Raw genomic sequence first — 24,261 nt, forward strand, 5'->3', positions numbered from 1 at the left:
GATGGGTGGGTGGGAGTTTAACCAGAGGGCAACATAGGTTATCTTTGCTTTTGTGGATTTTTAATGTAGCCACAGAACCTCCAAAGGCGTTGAAGAACATAAGTGTCCACACAATTGCATCCCTAGATATTTGCATGTGTTGTATAAGTGACTCACACAGCTGTACGGGACTCCTCTAGTGCAGCAGCTCTCCAAATAGAGATGCAGCCGAAACACAAATCAAATACAGTTCAGGCACTGTAGAACTGTACAGTTCAGGTCAGTGGAAAGCTACAAAATCTCCATTTACTGTTTCTAAGGGCCAGCATATTGCAGCATGTCGTTAACTTCAGATTAGCAGTCCCTTGAAATGTACACCATTTATTACCAATTGCAATAAATAAAACTGAAAATGTAAGTGCTCTGAAAACAGATTGAAAGATTCAAAAAGATTGAAAGGGGGAAATATAGCTTTCACAAATGCGTCCTATTACAAGAAGAATGGCTTGCCCTCAATTTAACATTGAACAATGTATAATTGCATATGTAAGGTTAATTCCAAGGCGGCAAACCAAGTCAATGGAAAGCTGAAAGCACTAAGGAAAGAGAGATTAGAGACTATTTCCAATTAAATATTAAGGATAGGGAAGAATAAGCAAAACAGAAAACAAAACCCAGTTGCCTTATCCAGTAGCTCACTCTCATAATTTCATGCACGTGAATGGAAAATGTATTCCCCAGTTGTTTTTGTTGTTTCTTAACCTAGTAGGTTTTTTAAAAGGACTAGGAAAAAACTTCTCCACTGAATAACTAGTGCCTTTTGCATGCATTGTTTGGACAGTTCTGAAACTAAATGAGCTAATGAGCTTGGAAGAATCATAGAATTGTAGAGTTGGAGGGGGCTACAAAGATAATCTAGTCCAACCCCCTACAATGCAGAAATCTTTCACCCAACATGGGTCTCAAACCCACATTCCTGAGATTAAGAGTCTCACGCTCTACCAACCAAGTTATCCTAGAGCCTTCGCTACATAAGGTACATGTATAGAACTGGCAGGTAGGGCCCATGCATGAGTCAATTCACATGGCAATATGAATCAGATATCATCTGTTAAAGAGGTACTGTTAGGAATGGTTTGGGATACATCGTTTTACCCATTCCTGTCATAGCATTCTGATGCCATGGCTCAGGTGGAAAGTGCAACACTCTGTTGTAAAATATGTACACCAGCTGCCACTGAAGTCATCACACTGAATTAAGTATACAGGTTCTACAAAGATACGGATGAAAACTGAAAGACATCCATCAGTTTCTCCTTCTTCACCAGATTTTATGTTTGGATGGATATGTGTGAAGTGGGCTGGAGCATGTGCATCAGATATTACTTTAGCTGACAAGAACAAGCATTCCACCGAAGCCTTGGATGGACTCAGAGCTGCAAAACCATTAGGTGTTTGGTTACCCAGGAATTTAGTACTTTGACACTGGTGGCTAAGAATTTGAAGTATTTGTCAAACCCTGTTTGAAGTGAGAGTACGTGTGCGCATGTGTGTTGTATCTGGATTTTTTCTTTTTCTTTTGGTTAACTACAGCTCTGAAGAAACTCTGCAAACTCAGAAGCCTGGGAGTGATTTCTTTTGTGTGTGAACTGCCTTTTGTATTTCAGCTGCTGGAATTAAACCGAAGTGGCAGCTAATAACATCATAAGAAAATAATATGATTGTTGATCGTTCCTTCTAGAGACTTATAAATTGGGTGAAAGGATGTGGAGGAGGAGAAATAACAGAGGCACAAAGTGTTGTGCTTGCCAAATATAAATACATTCTTGCTGCATATCATGCTAGGCCCTATTATTAATAGAAGGAAAAAATAATATTTATAATAACTTCTGTAATGAAGGGCTTCATGGGCCTCCATACATTAGTAATCGTTTGCCTTTTGCTGGGAAATCTAATGCTTATCACTGATGTAGCGCTTTGACTACACAATCCTATGTGTGTCTGCTCAAAAGTAAGCCCTGTTGAGTTCAGTGGAGCTTTCTCTCAGGTAGTATGTATAGGATTACTCACAATCTTATGAATTCTCACAACATCCCTGTGAATGAAGCAAGGTGTTGGGTTTAGACCGAAGGTTGTTAAATTCAGATCAAAATATTTAGTTGTTGTTGAGACAAATAAGCTAAAATAATGTAAGGCACCCTTACATGCTGTATTCTAGATACAGAAATAATAATTAAAAGAGGGCTGTGACATCCTTGGGTCTGCTTTATTTCTTTATTATAAGTATTTCTCTACCACCTCAGGGCAGTTTACAAAGGAATAACGCAATAAAAATGTAAATAGATTTTAAAAAACCATGCACAAAATTATAAAAGATTCATAAAACAGAATGATTATAATTGCATCTAAAAATAAATATAATAGGACTGAGACTCTTGTAGGTAAGAGCAAGGCTGGTGTCAAGACCAATATGCAGCATTTCAAAATGTGAGTCTCCCTAGTCTTACTGTTTAAACAAAGATATATCATTGACATCATGTCTGCACTTCAGCACTCTATTGGCTAAATTGTAGAGTTGGAAGGGAACCCAAGGGTCATCTAGTTTGACTCCCAGCAATTCAGGAATCTCAACTAAAGCATCCATGACAGATGGCCATCCAACCTCTGCTTTAAAACTTCCAATGAAGGAGAGTCCACCACCTCCCGAGGAAGTCTGTTCACTGTCGAACAGCTCTCGTTGTCAGAAAGTTCTTTCTGATGTTTAGTCAGAATCACTTTCTTGTAACTTTAAGCTATTGGTTCAGGTCATACCCTCCTGAGGGGGAGAAAACAAGGTTGTTCCGTCTTCCATTTGATAGCCCTTTAGATATTTGAAGATGACTATCATAGCTCCACTCAGTTTCCTCTTTACCAGGCTACACATGCCCAACTCCCTCAGCTGTTCCTCATAAGCATGGGTAAGCAAACTAAGGCCCAATTGCCTTCTAAATCCAGCCCACGGACGGTCCGGGAATCAGCATGCTTTTACATTAGAATGTGTCCTTTTATTTAAAATGCATCTCTGGGTTATTTGTGGGGCATAGGAATTTGTTCATTTTTTTTTTTCAAAATATAGTTCAGCCCCCTACAATGTCTGAGGGACAGTGGACCAGCACCCTGCTGATAAAGTTTGCTGACCGCTGATAAGCCTTGGTTTCCAAACCATCTTGGTTGCCCTCCCCTACACACATTCCAGCTTGTCAATATCCATCTTAAACTGTGGTGCCCCAAACTGGACACACCACTCCAGGTGGGGTCTGACCAAGGCAGGATAGAGTGGTACTATTACTTCCTTTGATCTGCAGACCATACTTCTATTGATGCAACCTAGAATAGCATTAGCTTTTTTTGCTGCTTGATCACACTGTTGACTCATATTAAGCTTGTGGTCTACTAAGACCCCCTAGATCCTTTTCACATGTGCTGGCAAGCCCGGTTGAGCACCTTCAAAATGAACAGCTTTTTAATGATTTAACACCAGCAGTGGGATGATTTGAAAGGGTATAGGCCCATCCAAACTCATATAAGACAGGCACAAGTCAAGAGAGCATTCCCAGTTTGAATAGCTTACCATTTAAATTCCCACAACTGTTCCACACTAGGAGGCTGTTAATACAAATCTCAGAGATGTAAAGGTCTGTTAATGAAGATAAGTTAAAAACTGTATGACTCTCAGATTTATAGGGAGGGTAAAATTAAATGCTACCACTAAAACCTGCTATAACAAAATCTCGTTAGTGTTAATGTTCATTTATGGTTTGACTTCCCCAAATTTAATTCACCCCTCCTTTTTGGTGCATTTGTGGGACTGACAATTTAAAATCTTGAAAGATGATTTTATGACTTGTTCTGCTGTAAATCAAACTTTTAAAGTTCATAAAAATGGTTAAAATAAAAAATGGTTTAATATGAATGTTTTATGGTCCATAACATTATTATAGCTGTTTTATTCCCAGTGCGTTATTGCTTTAATTGGGTTGCTACAATTCTTGGGAATCTCAATTTTTATTGGAGTAAATGTAATCCTAAATCAAATGACCAAGAATGCCCTCAATATGTTTCCCCAGCTCCATTCTCAGTCATTTTCTTCAGGGATAGAACAAACCAACAAGGGAAAGAGATCCTTTGTTTTCTCATTGGTCCTCTGGCACCATGTGCCATTCCATATGTTTCTGCCAAACTTTCACTGCTCTTAGCTAGCTGGACTCTGTGAACATCTTTTAGGGCAGAATTTCTTTACAATATCCCATTGCTTGCTTATTTTTTGGGCTCCTTTCTCCCAACAGGTGTCTGATCGCTCTGTAGTGGCCCTCGTTCCCAAGCAGACCTCATCCTACAACATTCCCGCCTCTGCCAGCATATCACGGACCTCAATTAGCAGATATGGTAAGAAGCAAAGCGATGTGATGTAAACTTTCCTTGAATTTCCAGATTAGTGGTCTAATCAGCTAATTGTGCCAGCAAGCTTATTAGAGTTCTTACCTCTGGCTCTGAGGCATGGAACATGCTATCTTTTTATTTTTTGTATACAAAAAATCACTGGGTGCAGTCCAAAGCTGTACAGTAACTTTGATGCACACACAGATCACATCACATACCAGGACTGCCCCTTTCTGTCTTTGAGGGCTTGTCCACATCCCTGTTTGCCTTGCCACTGTCTCCCAGGAAAACCAGAGTTTACTGCTGAATCAGACCAAATGTCAATCGGATTTTCTATGGATTGCTGTTTGTTCTGATTCAGCTGTAAATAGCGTGTTTTGCAGGGGAAAGCTGCAGGGCAAATGCAAAACTGCTGGGACCTGTGCTTTCTAGGCACGGGACAAAGGAAGTGTGGGAGAGCCCTGAGTTATGAGTTGCTGTGCCTATGAAATGGGACTATCTGTGTGTATACCAGAACTAGAAGCATTCTCTTAAAGCAGTTACTCCTACAGAGCTGCTGTTTCTTCAATGCTCTATTTGAAAATTGTTGCAATGGGTGCTAATTTCAAATATCCAGGGTTCTCAGATGTCCCCACTGAAATTATCACAAAATTGACCAATTTGGTAAGAAATTAGGCTGGCCGGCAAAGGACCTATTCAGATGTTATCCTTTTGATGTGTGCATCAAAACTTGTGCAATTCAGCATTCCCGACCCTGCTGTCCTCTGGATGTTCTGAGCATCAACCCTGGCCATTTGCCATGGCCATGGGATGGGCTGCTGGGAGATGTGGTCAAAAACATCTAGAGGGCACCAGGGTGGTACTGTACACCTAAAATGTAATTTGTGACTAGACCGTGGCTGTTTGGGAAATGGCTGTGTCTATTATTCTCACATTTTGGTTGGGGGAAGAAATCAGTGGGTAATTTTGACTCAGCCCTAAAGTGGAAACTTGTGTATCCTCAAAGAGCCGTATTGATTATAGTTTGCTCTCAAGTGTGCACTCAGTCATTAACCCAGATATGCTGCTGTTTTGTTTGCAAGATACCAAAGAACTACATATTGCAGTAAAATGAGCTGCATGCCTATCCATTTTTAGAAAAGTTGAATAAATTATAATTGGTTATTGGTTATCTTTTTCTTGCAAGATAATTAATTATAATTTGGGCTTTATTATATTGCTTTGTTATTTGCTATCATTTATTCTCCTAATTTCCTTATGGCAATTGTAAAAGGAATGTTGGGAGGTGATCAAGTCCTGATTGTGGAGGGCACAACTGTTTTATCAAAGAATCAAACTGGGATTGAAATTAAATAACAAATTTGAGAATTTGGACATATTTATTTTTGCCATCTGTTTCTGGCAAAAGTTTGTGTTGAATGAAATAATTGCTGTACATTTTTCTGTAACAAAAATGCTGAGATGTTTTGCTGAAGTTACAAGTGAAATGCATTTTCAGCTCTTTCATTCTGCTGGCTAGTTTGTGAGGAAAAGGTCTAAGTACCACCGACCTCTATTCATAAAAATTTCAAAATATTTATTTCAAAACACCAAATGAAAACTATGAAGGAAATACTTTGTAGAGACAGCACCATTACAGCTATCTGCAACAACTTATCTCTGCTTGCAATTAACTGGGTTTGCATCCACACTATACCTGTAAGGCACATTCTTTCCCTCAAAGAATTCTGGGCCCAGTAGTTTACCCTCCACAGAGTTACAATTCCCAGCAACCCTTAATAGTGCCCAGAGTTCTTTGAGGGGGGAATGCTTTGAATATGCTTTAAAGTTATGGTGTGTAAAGGTAAAAGGTACGTAAAGGACCCCTGGATGGTTAAGTCCAGTCAAAGGCAACTATGGGGTTGCAGTGCTCATCTCGCTTTCAGGCCGAGGGAGCCGGCATTTGTCCACAGACAGCTTTCCGGGTCATGTGGCCAGCATGACTAAATCGCTTCTGGCGCAATGGAACACTGTGACGGAAACCAGAGCGCACAGAAATGCTGTTTACCTTCCTGCCACAGCGGTACCTATTTATCTACTTGCACTGGCGTGCTTTCGAACTGCTAGGTTGGCAGGAGCTGGGACAGAGCAATAGGAGCTCACTCCGTTGTGGAGATTCGAACCGCCAACCTTCCAATCGGCAATCCCAAGAGGCTCAGTGGTTTAGACCACAGTATAAAGCCCTTTTGAGAGTTCTTCTGGGCAAGGACCCCTGATTTGGAGGATAGAACTCAAGCTGTATTCAAGCAATATCAATATTGAACTATTCAGAGTCAGAAGTTGCCATTAGAGCATTTGCACACTAAGTCTCCACAGTTGTTGCTAATATTGATATTGATATCTCTGATTGCGCAGATGGCATGCAAATGAAGCCCTATTTACTCTCTCTGCATTTGCATTATGTATTGGTGCAAAGCTAGATCTAAAAATAGAATGATTCAGTGCTCTCACCCCTTAATTACATCCACAGGAATATTCATATTTATCTGAGCATTAATCAAGAGTGAAGCTTCAGAAAATTTTGTAATGATTCACTCACTCGCCTCCTAATTTATGGGGATCCCTTTAATCCTACTGTCACCCAGAAGGGAAGAACAGCAAATTAAGAAACTAGCCTGAGCTGGTCATAGCAAAACAAGGATTTGCTTAAAAACAAGGCATAAGAAATATCAAACAGACAGACAGTGGCTAGTCTAGCTTTCATCTACTGCCAAAACAAAACAAAACCCTGTTCCAATCCCCTGGTGAATAATAGTAGACTCCTCACATGGCATGGGCAGATACTGCACAATTTGTCATCTTACATTAAGCTGCTACTGTGTGTAGTAGCTATAGTAGCCAAGATTACTTAGGTTTAGAAGGTTTTGTTTTCAATTCTAACTGGATGGCGACTGTGTTTCACCTAATCAGTTCTTTTATCCAAGGTCGTGTGGTTGCACATAATGGTGCCCATATCCATCATAAAGTACAAAAAATATCTGGCGTATTTTGCAATAGAATGGCAGACTGTTTGTGAAAGACTGTGGCTTGATAGTGTGTTCACATTTTCACTGCTCTTTAAATAAGCCACTAAATTTGCCTTCACTGTTAGAAAATTGTGGATGAAGTAAGACAGAGATATAACCAAGCCTGTTTTCCTTTTGTGCATCACCAGCTTCTTTTTCCTCCTGCCCAGATTCCACATTTCGGTACACAGGCAGCCCAGACAGTCTCCGTTCCAGGGCTCCCATGATTACCCCAGACCTAGAGAGTGGGGTGAAAGTCTGGCACTTAGTCAAGAACCATGACCACGGTGACCAGAAGGAAGGTGATCGGGGCAGTAAGATGGTGTCAGAGATCTACCTGACAAGGCTGCTTGCTACAAAGGTAATATCAATTTCTGTTGCAAAGCTCCCAAAGCACCGTCCATGCAAAACTGTGGTATATTAACCAGTAATGTTAACAAAGAAACATCAAAATCTGTTTGGGAAGCAGCATATTAGCTGGCCACCTGTAGAGCTTTGTGAAAATGAGACCATTGTTCTCATTATGCTTTTGGGTTGCTGATGAACAGGTGAAAAAGCAACCCTCTTGCACCTTAAAGCTTCTTGCACCTTAAATGTCACCCCAGGGTCCCATATTTTATTAATACTTGACTGGCTGGTCCAGCACCAGAGTTTTGATCCCGTATCTCTTTTTCATCAGTGCATGAAGCAATGGTAAGACACAAGTGAGTTAATATTATTATTCTTCCGGGGCAGTCGCACGTGATCTCACTTCCAATACTTTTTGCAAAAGTTTTGGAATGATCACACTGCTTCATTTCCAATCAGTGTCTATCCTGTAACTTCATGCTGAAAACCTGTAACTTTTTATATTGCATATATTCTGGTTTGCTTTTATCCTGCTTTTGTTGCAGACAGCAATGGGGAAGCACCTAAAATGCCAAACCACATATATTGGACTATTATTGTATCAATAACTTGCTGTAGAATACACCTGAAATTAAACACCAGTTTGGATAATATATATAAATTTTTGTGCTTTCTTTTAAAGTTTTTATTTGCTGCATTCTGGGATTGTTTGTAACAATGAAGACTGAGTGGCACATATATTTAAAATAACTATCAGTTAATAATAACAGGGGCAGCTTTCCAGTCTGTAAATGAGTCTGTGAAGTTACTGAGGCTGGTTCAGCTCAGCCCTGCCTATCCTAATACTGTCCTGCAACTGCCTCTGCTGATGATTTGTGGCCAAATACCCTCACACTCTCGTCTCTGCTCCCATCAGGGTACGCTGCAAAAGTTTGTGGATGACTTGTTCGAGACCTTGTTCAGCACTGTGCACCGAGGCAGCGCTCTCCCACTGGCCATCAAATATATGTTTGATTTCTTGGATGAGCAAGCGGATAAGCACGGCATCCACGACACTGACGTGAGGCACACATGGAAGAGCAACTGGTGAGATACGGGAATGTGTAAGCCCTTGTGGTCAGAGCAGGGTTTGTCTCATTCAGTTGGAGGCCTCCTGAGCCTATCACAGAACTGTCTAGATCATGTCCAGCTTTCTTTCTGAAGGCAAACACAGTTTTGGATTCTCCATATTGCTCTAAAAGTAGACGGAGCCATTTTTTTACTTGTGAACTAGCATGTTTTGTTGCTTTTCGTGGGGCCTTATACATTCTTCACAAGGAGAAATCCTTCTGCCAGCAGATCTATTTAGCTGGATACCGACCATTGATTTGAGATGCCTGAAACACCCATGTAGATTTAACAGTGTAGCTCTGCTCCTGACTCAGCCATTTCATGCTGCTTTGCTACCCTCCCTCAGCCCTATTCATTCCATTCAATCCATCATGCATATGTAAGCTCAGTCTTGATTTGAGTCACCAATGCTCTAGCCCAGCCATTTGAGTTCCAATGACCCAACAAAAGCTATGCCAGCACAGCCCCACGGTGCCTTGCAGAAGCTTACATGGTGCCACAGAAGAAGTCTATATAGCAGAGTCTTCCACAAAGCAGTCCCCTTCCTCCTTAATTTAAAATCATAATCTCTTACTTTTTAAAATGGGAAACATCAGTAGGGCTGCCATACGTCTGGGTTTTCCTGGACACGTCCAGGAATTCAGCTGGAAAATGGCGTCCAGGCATATTTTGAGAAATCGGAAAAATGTCTGGGAAAACCCAGTTATATGGCAAGATGGGTTAGTTTTTTTTTAAAAAAAAAATCCTTTAAAAATTCAGGTGTGAAGCAGGGCCAGTGAGGGGTGTGGTCTGGGGACAGTTCTGAGGCCCAGAGGCCCCAGGCCTGAGGTCTGCCCCCTCCCCCACTCTAGGAGAAGCAGGTAATATATGTGAGCAAGAGGAGTGTAGCTGTGCTTCTTGAAAGGAATGAGAAGGGAAAAAAGGAAAGGGAAAGGACTTTGTATCACAGGAAATAGCCACCAGGGAAGCTGCAAACCACTGAGTTGGAGATAATAAAAAGAAAAAACCAAGGCAGAATATGCTCTCCTTGATATAGCTGGGCATTTCTGGGCAAACCTGAACTGTATTGAATTGCCTTGTTCAAATTCATAGTACAGTGGAGCAGGGGCAGCCAAGGGAAGGCAAATTCAGAGACTCAGATTAAAGTCTGTTCATTGTCTAAAAGCCTTTCAAGCTTGAAACAAACAAAAGAAATAGTTCTTCTGAAAATTCTTATTTTGTTACTCCTGAAAAAGAAAGTGGATTTCATTGTGCTCAGATCCATTTCTAACTAGGTACTTATTCTTACTGGAAGTATTTAAGTAGAGTTGCTGATTCTTTTCCTGTTCAGCTCTTTTTTTCTAATATTTTATGCAGCTTTATAGTTGTAGCACCATCTGCTTCCCTCGGACAACAATACAAATTACGTCCTTGGTGTCTTGTGCAGAATTTACTGTGTTTAAAACTATTTCTCTAGCACAGAATGATCAGATTTGCTTAAAGAGCAGTCACATAAAAACCTGCCAGCCTCCCTATCAGATCAGCACCAAAGCTACCAAAAAGAAATACAATTTCAATTTGGGGTCTGCTGGCCTGTCAATACTCGCATAGCCACAACCCATATTCTGGTTGATGGCCACACTGGCAGAAACCTAAGCTGATAGTAGCCTAGTTCATCTGAAGCTGTAGTGACCATTTGCTCAACAACCAATATGGAGAAGTAGCTGAATCAGGAATGATTTTCAATGTTTGAAGTAATGAAAATAGACTTCTGAGGCTTTCAGGACTAAAGGCACAATAAAGGACACACTTATTTCTACTCCATCCAGCAGAGGGCCCTGCTTCACCAGATTCACTATTTTGTTCTTGACAATGATAAAACCCTAACACTTCAAAGAAAGCACAAGATTTGTATTAGGAAAGTGTGGAATAATTTGACCTCAACGTCGCTCAGTATATAGCCATTTATTTTCAGGACAGAGGCTTGGGATTGATTCCTACCTGTCTCTCTTTAATTATTCCAGCCTTATTAATTATTCCATTACTTGATAGTGTTATCACATCTAGAGCTGATTGAGTGATGCTCTCTCAGTCAGCAGAGCCAGAAACACAATCCATGTTTGCTGAATTTGCAGAGAGGCGCCTAAAGGGCAAAGGCAGCGTTCTCCACTTTATCACTGAGAAGAGGTGACAGGTTTTGGAAAAGGCTGGACAGGAGCTGAGGAGGGGAAGCCAACATGAAGTCACCCTAAAAGTGCAGTTGTAGCTAAGACCAGGGAAGGACCGGAGCTCAGTGGAAGAGCATCTGCTTTGCATGCAGGAGGTCTCAGGTTCAATCTCCAGGTAGGGTTAGGGGAGATCTGTATCTGAGATCGCAGAGAGCCACTGCCAGTCAGTGTAGAGTAGACTATAGACAGAACTCAACTATATGGACCAAGGGTCTGAATCCATATAAGGCAGCTTCTTAGGTTCCTAAGACTCTGCCAAATGTTCATGAATTTCATAAGTCTCATTTTAAACCCTTATCACACCCCTGTACTTGTGGTAGGGTGGGGCAGGCTGTAACTATTTTGTAAATAAATTTTTATTGGTTTCCATAGATGCATTGCAAGATCTAAGTAGACAAACTAAACATTAGCATAACAATTACTTGGTTGCTGGTGAGATCCCAAGGGGGAAGCCTGTTATTATTAACATGCATGTTTGAGAGCTTCCCCACTCTGCAGTTTGTCTGTCCAAACCCCCAAAACCTTAAAAATGAACTTTTAGGAGATGGAATAAAAGTCTCAAAGGGGCTATTGGAAGTAGAACAAAAACAACCTGAAAGGATAGTTGTTACTTACCTTAGTTGTAACAACTACTTAGTTCAGTGGTTTCCAAACCCTTTTATTGCACACGAGCCACTTGAAAATTGCTGAGGGTCTTGGAGGGCCACTTAATAATTTTTTTCTGCCTTTTGTAGCAATTGTAATGTGCAATCATATTTTTACAGACACACTACAGATCACCTGAATGTGGTCCATGGACCAGTTAGGGAACTCCCGACTTATTTTGAGCATCTAACAGATGTGACTGGTCAAGTACCCACTTCCCAAGTGTGTTTGATGAGTTTCACCCAAAATCTTGCTTACTAGATAGGGTGTCTGAGAGGAGGTCATGCTTCAATCAAGTACAACTGATTCAAGCAGCAGTTTATTCCACACTTTCAGAACAATTGCTGCTTTTACATCTTTCTCTTGGCTTTTATTTTAGGATTAAGAATTCCCTGTATTAGAAATTTACCATTGGAAGGAGAATAAAAGCTCATACGTATACCAAGCATGAACCCTCAGACAATGTGTGTGTTGTGTGTGTGTTCTTCAATCCCTTGTGGTTTGAAAAGCCTCTAATCATCCTGTCTGCCAAAGCCAGATTCCCTGCTAAGGCAGTAGGGAGCTAAAAACAATTTAACAGAAGCTTTAGAGGAATGAGTTATTAGGATAAAATGTTGGAATCTGGAATAAAATGACACATCTTAATGCTACCAAGTGGTGCTGATGAGTAGAGATTTCCACCCCCTGTGGCTGCCAGACCCCATGAGCCCTTAGTACAGAGAGATCCTCAACCATAGCTGATCTCTGCATACAGCAGCTGGGGGAGGGGAATCTTGAAAGGAGACTCCTGTGTCCAAATTCCAACCGGCATCCAAATCTTCCTCTTTCAACTGTGATCATGCAAACACAAAAAGCTGCCTTACACTAAGTCAGATCATTGGTCCATTTAGCTCAGCAAAAGTGTCCACTCCCTCCCTGCCATCTGAGATATTTTAACTGGAAATACCAAGGCTCGAACCTAGGGATAGATTAATCTCGTTCCAGCTCATGTCGTTTTTGCATCTTTTTTAACCATACAGTAGTCCCATTCCATCTCTGCATTAATCTGTGAATACATGTCTTAATTGTGTCAAAATGCATCTTGAAATACATATTTCAATATCTATTTAATTGTGCAATTTCTCTCAAAACACATTGTTTTGATTTATCTCAAAATTTTATTTTGGTTTAAGAAAAACCCCTATTTTGGTACGCTCAAACTGCTAAGAACTGTAGCACAACATTTGGAGAAGTGCACAGTGTATTGCATAGCTAGATTCCAATCCACACATTAGTCCAAGAGGTCATTTGGTCAGGGCAATTTGGTATAGCAATTTGTGAAGACGGAATTCTTCAAATCATCTTAGTTGGATTTAGGCCTTGGATTTTCTACATGCAAAGTTTGTATCCTGCGATTGACCTGTTGCCCTTTCCCGAGCACTCAGATCCGTCCACAGCTGGACTCAGGAAAAGGAAAGCAATAACTTAATATTTATTTCATGGTTTTAATTTGCATGCCTGCCAGATTGCATATACTTGCAGGAAGCATTTCTGGAGTGGGCAAGTTCCCCTTTTTGACCTGCTTTTTGGCAGCTGCTGAATGATAAATTGAGGGGTTTTTTCCAATCCTCGCTGCCACCACACTGCCAGCAGCAACTTGCTTATGTGAGACAGAACTTGCCTCTTTCCAAATTTATCTAGTCCTTCCTAGTATCACCCGCCCCCCTCCCCAGTACATCTGCTACATTTGGAGCTGGCTAGTAATTACTGAAATCAAATAAATGTGCAGATTGAATTTAATGCAGAGGGTATCATAAGTGATCTAGAAAGAAAAGCATGTTGTCCCAGGCCTTCCAAGAAAAAAAACTTAAGATGCCTTGCACCTTTTCTATGGGATTCTCTTATGCCTCTTTTGGATTCGTTCATTCCCACAGCACATATACAGCCTGGCAAATAGTGCTATCAGCCAGGGGGAAGCAGTGCTGTTTTTACAAATGGGGAATCAAACTCACTGAGATTTAGGACCATGCCCGGCATTAGCAGCACATTTTGGCAGTTGACCCAAGCTGCCCAGACTATTTAGTGCTAGAGCACCATCTTTTTTCTTTCCTGGGTGTTGTCGCTCCACTGAAGGAGGGGGTTACTCTTATCCCCTGATTGTCCCGAAGAAAGAAAGATTTAAGCATTATAGTGTTTTGAAGATTGAGGTGTTTTACTGGTGCTGTGAAGGTCAGTCAGGAGAAGTGTTGAGTGAAGTAACTGAAAGTTACTGAAAGAACAAGGCTGGCAATTTGTTGGGAATTACACTCTTTTGCAGACTGGGAAATGCTTATTGGACAGAATCCAAGTTGGAACAGCAGAGAAACAATCTAGCTTAGCATTGGGTGCACACAGTAGTTCATCTTTATTAAAGCAGGATTCCCTGTCACACGCTCAAAAGCTAGCAGGAAGTGGCAGCTTTGTTTTGATCCTGCCACAGAGGAAAGTGAATCATATATTGCAGATGCCTAGGATTTAGAAGGAAAGCCTCTAACTCGCCGTCCAAGAGGACAGGGCAACAGGCTGTCATCCTCTGCTTTTTTGTTGCAAGCATCTGGCAAAGCAGTAAGAAAATGGCTAAAAGTGCCTATGACTTTGTAGTGTGAAACTGACGCTGCAAGTCTTGAGCTGCATGAACAATTGGGAGAAGGGGTTCTAGAGATTTGTCAGAAACATGTCTCAGTGTTGCACCTCATCATGAACACAGTCAAAAGAAACCTGCCTGTTGTCATGTTCCACTGCTGACACAGTTTAAGGAAAGATGTAAGGAATTAGCCCCTGTGTATTAGTAAAATGCAGTGTGCAGGAGTTTAGCAGCCAGTCAAGTTTCCTCAAGAACTGCAGTGCTGTTAGTGACTTATTCCTGGTTCAGCTCATGTATTTATTTCTTATGTCTTTAACACAACTGATCTATTCACTATAGAACAGAAGCCCAGAGGCGAAATCTCCCTGGACAGGTATTCAGGAGGGAATCAAGCCCACAGTGGGCAGTAATTTCCCCTGGAGATTCATGATCCCTCTAGTACATTTTATGATTGTGTTTGTCAAACTCAACTGTTTTTTAAAAACTGGAAAACAACACATTTTCAAGCCCAACTATGACCCAAAATTGGGCATATGCTCTTAAGTTTGCATTGATATTATCAGAAGCATTGTAGAATCTAGCCTGTCCCTAAATCTCTCATAGATACTCAGGATCACTACACTTTTCCCCCCAACCTTACCTTACCTGCTGACAGGTTTAGGCTTATTCAATTTATACTTCATTTCCCACTTTAAAAAATCTTGAAGTGATTTACAACCCAAGTAAAAAAATAAAAAAAATTAAAATTGCATAAACATTATTAAAAACAGATTTCACAGCACAATAGCATATAATTGCAGCCTAAATCTCCAGGAAAACATAAACATCTCTGCCTGACATCTGAAATGATGACAAGTTTGGCACCAGGGGAATTCCCTGGGGAAAGCATTTCTTCTGGTCTGCCAGAGGGAAGGAAGCAACTCAGTTTTCCCTCTTGGCATAGAAACATAGGAAATAGCCCAATCTATTCTGACTTGAAGTAGCTCTCCAAGATCTGAGGCCATCCCTTGCTTAAGATTGAATCTGAGAGACTGAATACTGAGCTAAATTAAAAACCCATTCCCTAGAAATACTCAGTGGTTAAGCAGTAGTGGGCAGCATGGTGAAACGAAGATGCTTACCTGACCTCTCAGCAGGTGAGTCACTGCTGCTTACCAAGAGGGGCAAGGCTGCAGAGAGGGTGGCATAGTGCAAACACACTGGCAGGAGCACAGGGTTGGCTCAGCCAGTCATTTGCACTTCACCACCACCTCACCTCTCCTGGTAAGCAGCAGCGACTCATCTGCCAAGAGATTGGGTGAGCACCTCTGCCCTACCACACCACCTGCAGCTGTATTCAAGGCAAGAATTATAAGTCACCAAGTTTACTTTCTAAACCAAGGAATTATCAAGTATGGCAATATCACTAATTTTCTCCAGCAATGGATGAAAATAGCTGTTGACATGCCTAGGACCAGCCATTATTCACAAACTTCTGTAAAGAACATTTATGCAATCAAAATGTATAATTCTCTTTCTGAGGATGGTTACCTGGAGTTTGAAACAGATACTCATTTTTTTAAAGAATAGGAACACAGAGTTTTTGTTTTTTCTCAGAATATAATGTTGGCCTTTATGAGCAAAAGAGACAAGCAAGTAAATGAACACAACACCGGCTCTCTTCAGATTAATTAAAAATTAAAGAGAAGGGCTGACACTCTCTAAAAAAAACTTATTGTGAGTTGGCTCTGGGTACATAGGACGAGCCTATTGGCACAATATATGCAACAGGAACCTATTAACATATTAAATGCAAACACATACCCATTTGGAGAGTAGCCATAGAACAGGATCTGCACAGAACTGGCTAGAAGACATAATCACTCTAGTGAGTGTTCAGCACAAAAACAACAACAAAAACAGTGCAACAAGAAAATCGCTCAAATTTGATTTTGTGTACTTTTCCTAACATCTTACAGGAAAACGATTTTGAATTTGGCTGCAGTTTAGTTCCCATTGTAATCTGGTTCTGATTCTTTTTCTGTACTGCTTGGAGCCTTTCTTACTAAACATATACTCTTAATTTTTTGTGGGCATTGCATGCTATTTTTTGAGGGAGAAAGGAAGGAAGGAGAAAGAAAGAAAGAAAGAAAGAAAGAAAGAAAGAAAGAAAATTTGGTGAGAGGAGATATGTTATTTTCTTCCTTGAACTTGTAATGTGTGCTTATGTTTCTACAGCCTTCCCCTCCGTTTCTGGGTGAATGTAATTAAAAATCCACAGTTCGTCTTCGACATCCATAAGGGAAGTATCACAGATGCCTGCCTCTCAGTCGTGGCTCAGACCTTTATGGATTCTTGTTCCACCTCAGAGCACCGTCTGGGCAAGGACTCCCCCTCCAACAAGCTGCTCTATGCTAAGGACATACCTAGCTATAAAAGCTGGGTAGAGAGGTAAGTGGGGATCACTGAATGCCTACTATGTTGTGAACTGCTTCCTCCAAATTTCTCCCAAGTATGCAGTTACTGTGGTACTTTCACTGAGAACTGCTGCATTGGGTTAGCACAGACAGAAAAGTGTTGTCTTCTTGTGTCATCAAATATCTATTTGCACATACTGGAAGTGTTGTAGTATTAACCACAGTGTCCTCTCCCGTTCACGTTCTTGTTTTGCTTCCTAATGTACTTTCCTCTTTTTCTTTCAATTCATTCTAGTGCTGTTTTAGTTTTTGACTGAGCTTTCACTCTTTGATCATCAGTTGCTCTTCTCTCTTCTCAAGCTCCAAAAGTATTTCTACAAGTGGAGTTGCTTGTTTCGTTTTCCATTACTAAGTAATACAGGGTTGCTGTTTTTTCAGAAATAAGCAGTTGCTAGTTTTTATGTAATGCTGTTAACATGGCATGTGGCAACTTATTCATTATTTGAAAAAATGCAACTTACTTTAAGCTTCTTTATAAACCCTACAAGACCTATCTGTCTAGCAATATACACATTCCTTTCTGTTTCCAAAGTACACCATTCTCATGTATTCCTTTCCATTTCTTTTGCAGGTATTATGCAGACATTGCAAAACTCCCAGCCATCAGTGACCAAGATATGAATGCCTACCTCGCAGAACAGTCACGTCTGCACTCTATTGATTTCAACATGCTGAGTGCACTCAATGAAATCTATTCCTATGTCAGCAAATACAGTGAGGAGGTGAGGAAACATTTCTTCCTTGGAGGGGCCCAAGGAACTATTTGTCTCTTGAGGCACCTGAGTGTTGTTGCCATAACTTGATGGATAAGACACACAAGGCCTATTCAGTTACTATTCAGTGGGGGGGGGGCATAGTGGAATCATGTAGGGGGCACAAAGACATAAATGCTGTCCCTTCAACACCCCCACTACAACCCCACCAGCATCATTCCTGGCCTTTCCATGCTGAGCAGAAAGGCTTGAGGAAGGATATAAATACATTTGACTAAAGCTCTAAGGAGCCTGCTCACACTTCTATCCTGCAGCCCATAGGACTAAGCAGTTGAACCACCTTTGGATTTCACACACACACCAACGCCGAAAAGAAAATATTTTGGATTGCAGCCCTAACAAATTACAATATTAAATATTAGTAGTAACATTTCAGAAACAGGGCACCACAGCTAAGAAGGCCCTCTCCCTAGTTGCTTTCAACTCAGCTGGTGAAGTCTATGTGCACAGTCAGGCTTGTACCTTGTCCCAAGCCATGAAGGGTTTAAAGGTTAGCACAAGCATATTGAATGATGCTCAGAAATAAGTCAGTGATCAGGAAGATAGGGTTGCGCTACGTCCTGAATTTCCTGGACATACTTGGAATACTGCAGTTGGAAGCAGTGTTCAGGCGGAAATCGTAAAATGTCCAGGAAAATCTGGCAATCTATGTCGGCAGTGTCGTTTTTGCCGACTTTCCTTAGCAGTAGCTCCAAAATTACTTTTTGAAATATGGGAACTCTAGTGAAGATACTTAAGAAAAGAAATTGGTCCCGGTCAAAAGCCCTTCAGCTGTATTTGAACAGCAGACACACACACCCCGTTAGTAAAGGTAAAGGTACCCCTGCCCGAACGGGCCAGTCTTGACAGACTCTGGGGTTTGTGCGCCCATCTCACATCTATTGGCCGGGGGCCAGCGCTGTCCGGAGACACTTCCGGGTCACGTGGCCAGCGTGACAAAGCTGCATCTGGCGAGCCAGCGCAGCACACGGAACGCCGTTTACCTTCCCGCTGGTAAGCGGTACCTATTTATCTACTTGCACCCGGGGGTGCTTTCGAACTGCTAGGTTGGCAGGCGCTGGGACCGAGCAGCGGGAGCGCACCCCGCCGCGGGGATTCGAACCGCCGACCTTTCGATCGGCAAGCCCTAGGCGCTGAGGCTTTAGCCCACAGCGCCACCCGCGTCCCACACACCCCGTTATCCCATATCAAAAGATGTGTTTGAAACACCCGAGTTTTAAAAACAGCTTGCCATTGTGGCATTTTGTCTGTGAAAGGTACATGTCCAGTTCTTGAGATTCTGGTCCCATATATCATAAACATATTCTTAGTGTAACTTGGAACCAAAAGAACCCAAACCATGCATGCTCCTAGTTTTTATGTATCGCATCCTAATGGTTTAAAAACTAAACCGTTAAAAGCCTGGGGAAATAAAATGAATGGTGTCAAAAAGAGAGAAAGGTAAAGGACTCTTCCTGAATTCCATAAGCAGAATGCCACAACCAAGAAGTCCCTAATCACAGGCACCAATATAACATGGGCTAGTTTTTAATCTTGAAATCTAAAAGCAGTCATCTCTAAATTTCTATAAATGAGCTTGTAAATCCCTGTAGTATTGTAGATTTAAAACATGTGTTATGAAATAGCTTTATTGTGAAATGTGACGTAAAAACCCCAAAAGCACCCTCTGAAGTGTTATTTGAGACCTTTGATAATTTCTAGTTGTCTTTGTCAGGTTGCCTCATTTGTGATTCTATCCACTATCTACCATTATCGAAATTTATTTCAAAAAGAATTGAATTAGTGACTACTCTTCGTCATTATGTAATTACATCACAGTCGTCAGAGAAAGCAGAGTTGTGGTTTAAATGTTTATTTTAAAAAAGCTGCTTGAAAAGCCGAACTGCTCTCCAAATGCTTTCAAAAAAGCATTCTGACCTACGGTGCTGTCCCACCATCCCTTTCCCCCCAGAAATGAATAGTATGGCACAACTCAAACACAATCTATTTTGCAAAGTGTTGCTGGCAGCATGGGCTCTTCTGATGGATGCATCACTTGAAACCAAGTTCCCACCATCTGTTCAACCCTTTAATTTGCAGTGCAAGAAAAGCCTATTTTGCAATTACAACCATTAAAAGCAGGGCTTTTGTCATTTAATTGCATGTATAAGCGCGTGGTACTGTGCAGCAGCCATTTGCCGATTAGGGATGAGAACCTCATTACTTTCTTGTTAAATGATACAGGAAATGTAGCATCCAGAATATGATTGTGTTTTTTGCTGGTAATGTGTACCACTGTGATAACACAAAAATGCGTATGGGCTGGTGAAGGCAGTGGCACTCTGCTTTGCAGTCATTTTACCCTTAACCTTTTTCTTGGGGGGAAATACAGCTAAAGGCTAGGATTAGGTTGGTCATCTACCCTCATGCATCTTCCAAGCTCTCTAAAAAAAGTAACAGGTGTATATATATCGTAACTACTAACAAAGCTAGACTGAAATGTCAGAACATCACTCCTGTGTATGTATCTGGTTGGCCACTGTGAAATCAAGGTGCTGGACTTCTGGTCCAGCAGAACTCCACTTTTGGTTTTATGTGTAATCCACAGAATAGAATCAACGCAGTTTTCTTAGCAGAATATATATAGATACCAAAATCACCTAGATTTTCTAAAACCATTTCTTTGTTTCTATCTTTCCTTTTTTTCCATCCCTCTCTCCATTTAATCTGACTCACTATTTTGGCTGTTTTTTATTATTAGTTCTGCTCTTTCTAACGTGTTGGCATTTATCTTGGTTCTAGATCATCGGGGCTCTGGAGCAGGATGAGCAGGCGCGCCGGCAGCGCTTGGCATACAAAGTAGAACAGCTTATTGGTGCCATGTCTATGGAGAGCTGAAGAAAGGAGCAGGAACTCCTGGAACAAAGAGATGGAAGTAGTTGCCTCAAAAACTTCTGGGAACTGAGTAAAACCAGCAAGGAGGCTGCTGGGAACACACCTAAAGTACTGTGACAACCTCCACCGAGGAAGAGATGTTAGCCCAGATACGTAGTTCAAAATTCGATCATCAGATTTCAGCCAAAAGGACAGGAGAAAACCAGTAACAATGGCGCATCAAAAAAAGAAACCAGTTGGCTTTGCCAAGAAGTTGAGTTCGTCAAGTTGTACACCTAGAAAGGTTCTGGGAAGCCTAGATTCCTCCATGACTGCTGCTTTGCATGAAAGTTGTTTGATGTATATTAGGAGATAACAAAAATGCTATTTAAAGTTTTGTTTTGTTTTTTAAAGAAAAAGGAAAGAGAGAAGAAAAAAAATGAAATGTAACAAAAACCACAGTGGCCACATCAAATATCCCATTGAAAAAATTCCGCTGCATACACTGCCCCTCCCATCTCATGAGATCCCCGTTGTCTGTGGCTCAGATGGATGGTTTGCAAGTGGATTTTCACGCCTTTGGGAATGTTTGAAAAACTCCATTTATGCCTCTGCCTGGGAACTTACAGAAAGCCCCGCAAGCACAAATTTGCACCAAACCTTTCAAATAGTGCAGCTGGGGAAAGAAAGTCCAGCAGTCTGTATCTGCAAGAGGCACTTAGCAGAAATGTACCTGAGTGGAAAAGCCATCCAGTCCTTCAGCCCATCTGTCTTTAAATTCATCTTCAGCTGTGCATTTATAGAGTACAGATATTTTTTTAATACTCCTTATTTACCGTTGGAGAGGCATATGATTTTATGAAAGTCCTTCATTCCTCTTCTGCGTTGATACAAACCTTCTCCCTGTTGAAGAGATTCCTCCCTGTCTCTGTGTATTTGACAACTGTGTTCCTAAGGAATGTCCTGTCCGTTTTGAAGCTAAGGAAATTGTGAGTGGTTTAAACTGAAACTGGTGCATTGTGGGCTTCTGCAGGTGCAATTTGTGTAAAAACTAATTGGCTTTCTTAGTTGCTTGGGGTGTGGGTTGGTTAGCTTTTGGGTCGTTGTTTTCCTAGTCACTATGTGATTTCTTGCAGTAAAGGAAAGAATGTTTACAGCAAGTAATACTTGAACAACGTAGACCTAGTGAGGCAACATATTTATTGCTTTCCCACATTGGATTCGCTGGTGCTTATGCAATCAGGACAAATGGCATTTGCATTTTTTTTCCCTCACACCATATGCAAGGTCATGCAAAGGTCGAGCATAAGACTTCTATATCTAGTGGGAAGGGAGACAAAAGGAAATGGCACACTCTACATGCCTGTTAATGGCTGTTGTCTTTGTCTTTGTCCATGTGTCCTGTCTTGGGTTAGGTTTCTTAGCTGACCCTAACAGCCCATTTCTTAGTGATCAGTTGAAGGCTGGTGTCTGTGAGTTGTTGTTGTTGTTCCTTTTTTAAAAAAGAAAAAGACCAAAGCTTTCTTGTCCCTTTCAAGAGTGCCAAGTAGCAGGTGGGATGCTGTAAATATTTCTCTCTGTAATAAATATTGATATTTGTGCAGGCTGCAGCTAAGAAGGGTGACTGGGGCAAGACAATTAGGCCTAATGGAAGGCAAGATTATCGACCACACGGTTTCAGATCCCGTGACTGGAATCTGAGTCGGATTTGAGAGAAGTAGAATGGTTCCCTCAAGCGAGGTCTAGGAAGAAGCTGGTTGTGACACCAGCATGTATGACCATTCTGACTGTGCCACCACCTCCTGAACTGTATAGCATTTTCAGCATAAGACAATTAAATGTCTAGGGTTTAAAACAGCTGCTCTTGATGGATTCAGTGGATACTATCGCCTGTCCGTTATAGGTTGCCAGAGCACCAGTACTGTACTGGAAAACCTAAAGGTGTCTGGGGAGGAGTTGTCATGAAGTAACCATTTAGTAACTTTGTATAGCTGTTTGATGAAGGGAATTCTCAGAATCAGGAAAAACAAGGGAGGAATTCAACATTGTGCTAAGCTGAAAATTTGCTCTCTTCCCCCTGCGCACTGTTCTGGGACACACACACACACACACACACACACACACACACACTGAATCAGTTTTGGGGAGGATAGTGGCAAGCATGGGGAGGAGAGGGTTAAAGCCATGTTGCACAAGTGGAAGTCATTGTGCAGTGCTTCCACTGACAGGACGAGTCATTAGGTGAATCCCCACCCCCACCCCAAAGGCTTTTGCTCCTAACTCACTCCTATAGCACCTATATATCTCAGCTATCTCCTGGGCCTATCCTTGCCACATAAGTCCAAAGCAGGATTTAGACTTCAGAAGCACTGGAAGGTACTATTATATGCATGAAGTGGGCTCCATGCAATTAGGAAGTGGGGTGGTGCTAGTGACCCTACCCATGACATTGTGCACCTCCCTCCCCCCACGTTGAGCATGAACATCTGAATAGGGGGAGCCTATGTTTCTAGAGCTCTATGTGCATAGGCTTCCACAAGATATGGAATTCTGCATGAATGGGTTTCCAAATTGCGTGGAAGTGCACAGGCGTAGAGTTGTCCGTTTGTAGGCTTCCTCTCTTCAGTTGTCCATACTCACTGGGTCAGGGAGGCTTGCAGTATCAGGGGAGGGACCACCTCAGCCCTCTTTCCTGTTTATTGAGTGGAGTCCTTTCATGAGTAGGCTCATACATTATTAAGATCCTGTTCAGCATATGAGGAAGGAGCATCTTCTCTGGTAGAGCAGACACTTCTTGCCACTAAATGGCTTGGGCAGCCATGCCACTACCCCTATTTCCTATAGTGAGAGATGGAGCTGCTTCCACAGAAGGCCGAGGGTGAGTGGGTTGCACGTTAAATCCCTTACTCTGTGAGAATCCCCAATTTTTACTTTCTAATCATTATCCTGAATGCTGCCAGCAAAAGGATAAAGGAAAGGAGCAACTTGCTGCTTTAATTATAATTCATTAAAAGCTGTGCCAAGCCCACTTTCCCCCTGATAATTCACTTTCATAAGTTTCCCTGGGCCCTATTAATAGCCTGAAAGAAATACTAATGACTGACCTTGTGCAATAAGCCAAAGCCTTTGACATTCACAGCAGCCAAAGCTTTGCAGCCAGAAAGCTCTGATTTACATTGACTTGGCAGGAAGAGGGACCAGGAGCCAAATGAATGGAGGCATCTCAGAATAAGGGCAGCTTGGTTTCCAGAGCGTTACCTCTGTACTGTCTGGCAGTGTGAGTTTGATTGCAAGAGCAGATTTGTCTCCTCTGTTCCTGAACTTAATTGTTAATGTTTAACAGCCAATTTTTGTTAAAAGAATTTCCACTTCACCCAATTACAGGTATTTCACAATTAGATCATGTTAGGTCTCCTTCAGTGCACTTTCATTTTTATTGGTTTTCATTTTTTACAGATGTTCTGTATGGGTGTACCTTCATCTTTCCAAACTGAGGCTGCAGTTTCTTGAGTATTTACCGTATTTTTCGCCCTATAGGACGCACCGGCCCATAGGACGCACCAAGTTTTTTGGGGGGGAAATCAAGGAAAAAAATTTTATTTCCCCCCCAGGTTTGCGCAGCCATCCCCAAGCTAGAAGAGAGAGACAGAGCGCTCCATCTCCCTCTTCTGCCTTCAGGGACAGCATCTCTAGCCTCCGTGGGGCAGCGGCTTGCCCCGCTGTCCCCCAGCTTATGGGGCTGGCGATGGGGAGAAGCAAGCTTGCTTCTCCCCCCCCCCCCCAGCCTTCAGATCAGGTCAGGGAATAGCGGGGTGGCGGCGCTGC

At 41.7% G+C, this 24,261-nt stretch overlaps 1 protein-coding gene across 2 annotated transcripts in view; it reads left to right on the forward strand.

The window, feature by feature from the left end:
- Nucleotides 1-23,947, forward strand: part of PLXNA2 (plexin A2) — a 412,046-nt gene extending 388,099 nt beyond the window's left edge. The window contains exons 27-32 of one of the 2 annotated variants that reach the window (XM_081195162.1): nucleotides 4,305-4,404; nucleotides 7,592-7,803; nucleotides 8,707-8,876; nucleotides 16,572-16,784; nucleotides 17,382-17,532; nucleotides 20,365-23,947. In XM_081195162.1, coding sequence (XP_081051288.1) covers nucleotides 4,305-4,404; nucleotides 7,592-7,803; nucleotides 8,707-8,876; nucleotides 16,572-16,784; nucleotides 17,382-17,532; nucleotides 20,365-20,460 — 942 coding nt within the window. In that variant the 3' untranslated portion in view covers nucleotides 20,461-23,947. The remainder of the gene's footprint in view (nucleotides 1-4,304; nucleotides 4,405-7,591; nucleotides 7,804-8,706; nucleotides 8,877-16,571; nucleotides 16,785-17,381; nucleotides 17,533-20,364) is intronic. The other variant, XM_081195163.1, reaches the window with a different exon arrangement.
- The last annotated feature ends 314 nt before the right edge of the window (nucleotides 23,948-24,261 follow it).

This window comes from Podarcis bocagei (assembly GCF_964188305.1).
Source record: "Podarcis bocagei genome assembly, chromosome: 5".
Lineage (NCBI taxonomy): Eukaryota > Metazoa > Chordata > Lepidosauria > Squamata > Lacertidae > Podarcis > Podarcis bocagei.